This window comes from Acanthisitta chloris, unplaced genomic scaffold (assembly GCF_000695815.1).
Source record: "Acanthisitta chloris isolate BGI_N310 unplaced genomic scaffold, ASM69581v1 scaffold8324, whole genome shotgun sequence".
Taxonomy (NCBI): Eukaryota; Metazoa; Chordata; class Aves; order Passeriformes; family Acanthisittidae; genus Acanthisitta; species Acanthisitta chloris.
The window spans coordinates 8,084-16,550 of record NW_008669808.1 but is presented as its reverse complement, the minus strand read 5'-3'; the positions used below and the strand labels follow the sequence as shown (position 1 = coordinate 16,550).

Here is an 8,467-nt window from a genome sequence, read left to right as displayed (position 1 = left end):
ACAATTCCCAAAGGAAAAACAAAATGTCTAACAGGTCCACTGGGAACCCACCAGCTTGGTTTTTCGTTTGTTGGGATTATTTTTTGTTCAGAACTGCTTTAGAAACACTTTATAGTCTATCTGCAGCATAAATATTTAACTCAACATCTTGTTTTGTTAGCCTTAATACCTTTTATTTAGTGAAAAACCCACACAGCTCCCCATTGATTTCAGCAGTTCACTTGTGAAAATGAGCTAGTAAAGCTCTCTGGTCCCTCAACAGCTGTCTCCATCAGATTTCTACTCCTCAGAGCCCAGAACAGCTCTATTCCAAAGGGCACTATGGGTATTTCTCTCAACAGAAGCAGCAGAGTAATCACAGTGCCCAATACATAATTCCTGCTAACATTTTTGATGCTTAACACTTGACTGACTTGGCAGAAGAAAATCTCCCAAGGAAGTGCCTAGCAAAAATGTATCAAAAATTCCATAAACAATCAAAACACTACTCTCCATCCTTTGTCTCAAATAATGGAATAAACCAGCTGATTGCTTACTCTAATCCTACATTTTATCTACATAATTTCTCTCCTATCAAGTGATACCTCTATGACAACAGTAGTGTTATCCAGAGTTCCAAGTGTAGCCCATTTCTGCAACACAATTAGTGACAAACATCACAAGGACCAGTAGTGCTGCCAGGACAATGCAGAACCGATGGGGGAGAGCCCCTTCTTCATCAGTAAGGCTTCAGCCTCTCACAATGCAGCCGTCCTTGGTTTTTGCTCTCAGCTGCGAAAGCTGAACTGCAGGATACTTTGGTGATTGCATTTTCATGATGAGTTGCTATGTTCTTCCCTGCTCACCGTTCTTAAACTTCAAATTCCATCTTCCCTGAGAATAGGGCCAGAAGTAACAATTAAAATAGCAAATGTCTTCAGAAAAGAATGTTACATAGAATTTATGTCCGGCTGCCAAAGTACATTTTGCTACACTAAAAACTTTCCCAGTATTCCTCATTTTGCAATCAAGATTCCCTCTGAACTCCATAAAGTAGATGGGATGGATGATGGGTAAGAGACAGCGATAAAGGGAGCAGCTGACATTTACTGCTCATGTCAGACTGAGGAGGAGAACAGTGAAATTCGAGCATTTAGTGATGGTGTCCAATGGACAAAACTAGAGGAATAAGGCATCCTAATACTAGGGCTGCCACCTCCAGACGACTGAGTCCTTTTCCTCCAGATGGTTCAGGTCTGTGGCTATGAGCAATTCCTCCTACTTCTGGGAGGACATGAACTGTGGCAACATAAAGAAAAGTCCCAGCAGAAAACAGCATAGCAACTCCAGTGGCATTGACTTCTGAAAGGGCTTCTTTGCTGCTCTGAAACACAAAGAGCAAGAAAGTGAGGATAAGCAGAAGTTCTTCTATCAGTTATATATAAAAAAATAATCTCTAGGTGTCCAGACACAGTAGGATTTCTATGAACTCTTTCTCACAATGACAACAGTTTAGCGTGTTTTTGTGTCTTGCACCTCACATGTAGTAACTGGCACTCTACAGTTGTGGGGGGCAGAAAGACACCACTTCATCCTAGTTGCTTCACTTTGGAGTTCTAGGAACACTTACAAAAGGCAAAAGTCAGTCAGTGCAGAGGCATCTCGTCTGACCATCTCACAGCAATATACAAAACATGATTTAAAAAAAAAAAAGTTCACATTGCAAAGCCACAAATTTTAGGAAGGACACTCAAGACTGACTCCCCCTCCACCACCTTTTTCTAAACAAAAAGTTCAAATAAGATGTCAGCCTTTAAATATCTGGGCCCCTGCCGTTCGGAGCCAAGCCCCAAATCATCACTTATTCAGCCTTTAAATATCTGGGCCCCTGCCGTTCAGAGCCAAGTCCCAAATCATCACTTATTCAATATTTCATTTGTATGTAGAAGTAAACACCCCAAACGTTTCCAGAATTTCCATGCAAACTTCACGAAGAAATGCATCTTCTGGACCAAAACTGAGCACCACTTTATATTCATACTAGGATCAAGAACATGCTACACATTGCTCAATGTAATTAAATGCAAACCCACTCAGACCAGATTCAAATGTTTCTTCAACACTTTCCAACCTGGCTGTGATCTGAGTTCGCTGGTATACTCTTGGGTCATTTTCCCAAAGAGCAAAGATACATTTCTTCTGCAACTATAAAACCACTGTGACAGCCCTGATGCCTTATCAACTCTGTTCTTTCTGAAGTGCAAAATATAAAACCAGCTCTTGATGAGCCTGACTTCAGAAGAATGCTCAAACAGAATTCTTGTTTCTATTTACAAACCCAAGCCTTTTTTCTGCTCTCTTGTACTGTAATGTCAAACCTAACTCCTTTCCGGCAAGTAAAGGCATTAGCCCAGATGATTCATTTAATCTTCCCTCTCATTCCTTGAATGAGATCATGTTAGATTACTTACAACACCCCACCACAGTGTGTCCAGCATGACCCACAGCAGTTTAGAAATATAGGAGCATCATAGGATAGGCTGTGAGAAGCAGAAACATTTAATTTGGACAGAGATGATAAACTGATGTGCAGTGGCCTATTTCACAGGCCATTTGTTGTAGAGACTCAAGAGAAGACTAAGTTTTAAGGAGGAAGAGAGGCAAAAAGGCCAGAGGATTGAACTTTCTGACACAGCTTGAGAAAGACTTTGAACATAGAGGACCACTTCTGGGATGGTGGGAGAAACTAGCAAAGATTATTTTCTACCTGCATATTAAAACAAGAATGCATGCAACAATGCTGAAAATTACTTAGTTAAGTAGGCATCAGATGACACCCAGTGTATGAGTAAATTGTTCTCAGTGGGGAGCAGCAGAAAAGACAAAAGACAGAAATCAGAGTTTTAAAAAAAGCTACAAAAAACCTCTATAAAGGTGTTCTGTAACTAGTTCTGAAAGAAAGCACAGCTTTTTTTTTTTTCACGCATTCATATTGCTACCTTTTCATCAACTTTCATTTATGTCTCCATTCTGCTGAATTTTTCAAGCAGATTCCACCATCAAGCTAGATTTTGGGCAGAAGGAGATCACAGACCTACCTTGCTTAGCCCTAAGTATGTCACCATTGACATAACAGGTGCTGCTAGCGCAAAGACCAGCAAGTGTTTTCTAATTCGATTCCGCTCCAGCCCAGCGTGCATCAGGAAGGAAACCAGGCCAAAGGCAGCTGGTGCCTGCAAGAAACAACATTCACTGGTAATACAATACCTTCTAAAACCCCCCAAAATACAAGACAAAGTTGAAATATGACTTACTACACTGAAACTGAACCAGAAGAAATTCAGGGTGAGCACTAGCACATTGCAGCTAACCCAAATCAAGTCAGTTCTGCAGATTGCCCCACCAGAGTAACTGCACCTAATGGAAATTCATGTTTTGGCTCTCAGAGTACATATACTTGTGTAGTCACTACAGACATTAAAATGTTCATTGTGATTGGTGCCATTGCTGTAATCCCTAAGTCCCTCCTTTAACTTAGGTAATTCCTTTTTTCATCCTGTTACTGCTACACATCCTTCGATACACAATTTCTTTACCTACAACATATAAATTCTATGCTTAACATGGGGAGAGAAAAAATTGCCCAAAGACAGGTAACTGTGGGCCTTCTATGTTAGCAAATACTTAAGAGCAATTTTGATCAGTTCATCATTCCTGTTCTCATCAGGAAGCAAACAAATACTTTCTTCTCCCTTTGTGGACATCCAGTTTCTTATCCAAAAGGCACAGCTGTCCTACCACTCATGGAATTTACTGTAGTTTTGCCTCCATAAAAGACAATAGTAATCCCCCCTGACATTTTTGGGATAAGACAAACTAATACACTGAGCATTTTTGTACACAGAATCTTTAATTTTTAAACCTAGAAGGAAACCGTGAGTGAAGGAAAAACAATAAGAAAGACAAAAGCATCAGGATCAGAATAATAGAAAAAAGACAGAAGAAACACATTTCTCTTCCAATACCAAGTATTTGGTAGGAGAAATTTTCCAGTTCTAAAATTTTAGAAGTCAGTTAATTTGAACATTTAGAATAACAAAAGCAAGTTCCATGTGACAATAGCTATAAATTAAACTTCAAGCAAGATGTGACATTTATGTCACCACCTTTGAAGAGGGTTATGTAAGCCACAATTTCTTGTATGAACATTGGAAAAAAACATACAAGATCTGGATTTTCTAACACTTTGAACACTGTAATTATGCAAAGAAAATTTGCACTGAATGTATGACTAACTACTGTAATATATGTATGTGCTACACCATAAGGCAAATATGCATCTGCCACATATGTTTAGACCGTATATAGCCAATAGAATCATTTGCACAAGTGTTAAGGAAAGATCTTCCCAGCTTCAAGAGCTATTGTTTGCTTGCTTTCATCAGAAAAGTTTGAGTTTTTCCCTGCAGAAATGGCCTATGACTGATGTCAAAGCTACTACAGTAACAGAGGTTACCAGAAGTTGCAGCTTAGTACACTGATATTAAGTGGTTTCAAAAGACTAACCCTTTAAATATTCAAACCCTTCACAACAAATATCCTTCCAATTTTCTCAAGAACAACACAGAACCAAAAACCTGTTGCAATTGGCATAAAACAACTTTTCCTCCTTGAATGCACTAGCATATACTTCTGTGTTTCACCCTTTAGAATTTCTCTGAATCGATCTCTTACAGCAGTAGTAATCAAGGGGTTTTTGTTTGTTAAAACAAACACTACCACACCAGCTTCAGAAAAAGTCAGTGAAGCTGACACATTTCTTCATGAGCTATTCTTTTCTCCCTACTTTTCAGAGTTTTCCCAACCAAAGTAGGCAGTCAGAATTCTCTCCCATTTGTACCTGATTCAGACTTAGCATCAATCATTTGCTCTTCTGTCATGCATCATACTAGTGCTTTTTGGGCCTTGAAACTGTCCTACTAAACTGCTCATTTCAATGGTATTAAACATTTCCATATTACATCATTAAGGAAACATAGGATCTTTAGCAATTCCTGTGTGCTTTAACAGTCTTATAGAGAACAGGTAAGATTTTTCTGGATGACGACTCACCTTGTGCAACATAATCGCAACAAACACTATCAACTGGACACTTGTCTGAGAAGTAGAAGCTGCTGCACCCAATGCAACACCATCAGCTGAAAAAGGAGAGCAGATTCATGGATTACTCCTCCACATGAGCTTCCCCAGTCCCTCAGTAGCTGACAGTAACAGACACGTTGATTTAAGAAGTTGTTACTCAAGACACCATTAACAATGGCAACTCAACACGATTCATTTGCCTTTGTCTGGTAAACCACAATGACTTCAGGATATCAGACAACCCTCAATGGGAGTGCCTCATATTTCCCAAGACCATAAAAACCATACTGACAATCTACTCAGCATTGACACATTTGAGCAAATTAGAACTAGGTAACAAATTTAGTTGTTTTAGTCCTCTGTAGTAGAAGAGGCTTCCTCTCTGAATTTGAAAATCTGCTTTAGCTTCTAAGCATTACAAGAATTCTAACTATTACACTTGAAATGATTGTTCAAATATAAATACTACTGTAAATACAATCTTTTTACCATTTAACAAAATTATATTGTCTCAATGAAATATAAAATGGATCCTATATTGATCCTCGATATAAACACACTTTGTTCAGTGAAGAAATATCTTTTTCATCATCTTCTGACTTACACAGACAGCAGCCTTCAACAGGAGATACTACAAAGCTTCATATTTATACTGCACATACATAGCAAAGAATTACAATGTGAACACAAGCACAAATCAGTCCTTGCAAGTCAGCCTAAACATGTTTCAGTCAAATCTTTGTGCTCCACCTGTTAATGTCTTTTTTTTCTACAAGATACTATTTTTTAAAACACAGGTCAAGCAAACCCGAAGGTGTTTCATAGCACTTATCAAATGTGTTAGCACATGTTGAAATTTAGCAGCTAAAGGAGTAGGCAAAGGACTTGAAGTAGCAGAGTGCACATTACACACCTTTCCAGATGGAAAAAATACTGTACCCAAATAAAATTCCATGGAACATCTGAGCACTGGTGTTTTCCCAGTTAGTTTTGGGAAAGATCCTTAGTTCTCCCTGCCTTTTTTTTTTTTAATAAAAAGCTACCTTCAAAAACAAGCTCCAGGTATTTCCAACACATCTAAAGATGACTGACACAGCAAGGATGTCCCTAACAACACGTCCCACATTACCTGCAGCATGGACTACTAATCCCAGCGTTGTGGTGATTTTGGAGTTGCCTGATCTTGCAGCTTCTGGATCTGAAACAGTCATGAGAGAAGTTAAGATAAAGAGATCAAATACATAAATTATGCCAAAAGAAAAATTGTAAGTATCACTAAACGTGTCTCTACCAGCTGCTCAGGCATTTATAATCAAACCTAGCAGCTTCTGCATTTCTGCATTAGATTTACTGTCAAATAGTTTCATACTTAACACCTTCAAATCACCTGAAGTTCTGCCAGCAAACAATTCTTTGCAATTTACAGGATCACTGACAACGGCAGAAGCAGATGCTTGTCTAAACCTCCTGAAATGAAATGTTACAAGGTCTGTGCTACCAAGGAGAAGACAAGCTAGTTTTGCATCCCCAGTATCCAGATCTGCTCCAAGAACCAGGATGATTTTCCCCCAATGTTGGCATTTTCCTACAGGTGACAGTCTGGGGCAGTTTTTATTGAGCTGATTTTCCTAGCAGTTCCTAGTAAGTAATAAATTCTACTTGCCATGGCAGCAGTGGCAAAGACTTCCCTCCCATGTTATACACCAGAGGAGAAATGCAGCCAATGCTGCACGAGATGCAATGTTTTGTTCTTTGCCAACTACTCTGGGGACATTTGCGGGTTAGCTCATTACACAGCACAACAGGGCAATGTCCACCACTACACTACCAGTGATGAAATCACTGCATTGAACAGGGCAGATAAGTCCTACACAAGCATATTAACATCTTAGTATTGAACTCAGTATTGAAAATCCAACCAAAACATATTCCTCCTTCTCTGTGTGTGTGTGCTTTACTTCTCCTTTCAGATGAGGTGCTTAATTTTTGAGGGCCAAATTCCACCATGAGAGGAGATTATGTGGCAGAAAAAGAGCAGCCAAAGGCAACAAAATACCTTTTCAAATGACAGAACACCTTACAGTCTTGTACTCTCGACTACTGTGGGAGGTCCAGATGTGCACTTACAGTAAAGGACCAGAGCTTACACCTAATAACTTCTGCAGTCTCACAGAAGATAACTTTCTGTTCTTTGCAAATTTTACCTAAATGTATGACAATTAAGTAGAAAAAAAAGATGAATACAAGACTAACCTGAAGTTTTTTGGAAAGCCAAAGAAATCCCCTATGGGTGATACTGTAAAACAGACAACAACTCAAGTGTCAAGTCACCCTTCACCCCCACATCACATGTGCTCAGTCAATTATTTCATATTAGTGAAGCAAGCTCTCAAATTATGCTGAACTTCAGGAGAAATTTCCAGCATAAACATTTCACACAGACCTTGCTTTGTGTTTGTAAGGCACCTACTACAACTCTGGATAAGACTGGACAAATTAAATCCCAGTAGCATTAAAAAAAATTGCAACTTGCTAATTAAGACTAAGTAGCAAGCCTAATTGAAGTGAATCTTTACTTACCATCCGTAGAGTGCACATGAGAGCTGCCTATCTGATCCACCAGCAGCATGAACACAAAGCCAAGGACGAGGGATACACCAATGTAGGCGTGCAACCTGGAATGGTCATGGCCATACTCGTGTGCCACTGGGATTTCTGCTACCTTCTCCGACTCCATCACACGCTGCATCTCGCTCGCCGGGTGATGCTTCCCTGGGACAGGCAAGTAAACAGATTAGGAGGCAGGGACTAAACATGACATGCCCACTTTCCTCCTCCTTTGCCAAAAGCCTTCCTCACACTTTCTGGGACAATACACAAAAGCCCTTGTTTAAGGTCAGTCTTGGACAATCTTCTCAGGGAAGCCTGGTTGTTTTCTCCTCATATCTATATCTATATATCTTCAAGCATGGAAAAGCAAAGAAAGCGTTAATACCTGATAAGGCAGATAGCTCTGCTTAAATGCTGCACCTTAACTGGTAAATATGGCTGAATAATTCTTTTTTTTAACTAAAGTTGCCAATTTTGCCCATATTCAGTGATGCTGTCAAGCAGTTACTTTATAGTCTTCATTTAAGTCAGAAATTACAGGATGAGGAGATAAACTAGGTTCCATCCACTAAAAGATCTAATGCAATCTTTAAGAAGATTAACTGATGCTGTGAGATATAAACAAGTTCTTACTGATGCACTCCATTAATATGGACTAGAACAACAGCTAAATCAAGCACACTGACCCACAAGTATTAGTACCATCCCAGAAACCCAAAGTCCAAGACCTGGGGTT

General features: G+C 39.4%; 1 protein-coding gene across 3 annotated transcripts in view; it reads right to left on the bottom strand.

Moving 5' to 3' along the window:
• Positions 1-784: 784 nt before the first annotated feature.
• Positions 785-8,467, bottom strand: part of SLC39A9 (solute carrier family 39, member 9) — a 15,736-nt gene continuing 8,053 nt past the window's right edge. Inside the window, exons 3-7 of one of the 3 annotated variants that reach the window (XM_009073451.1) lie at positions 7,702-7,893; positions 6,251-6,319; positions 5,092-5,177; positions 3,078-3,212; positions 785-1,363 (exon numbers count right to left, since the gene is read on the bottom strand). In XM_009073451.1, the coding sequence (XP_009071699.1) occupies positions 1,133-1,363; positions 3,078-3,212; positions 5,092-5,177; positions 6,251-6,319; positions 7,702-7,893 (713 nt within the window). In that variant the 3' untranslated portion in view covers positions 785-1,132. Of the gene's footprint in view, positions 1,364-3,073; positions 3,213-5,091; positions 5,178-6,250; positions 6,320-7,701; positions 7,894-8,467 lie in introns of all 3 variants that reach the window. The other 2 variants (XM_009073453.1, XM_009073452.1) reach the window with 2 other exon arrangements.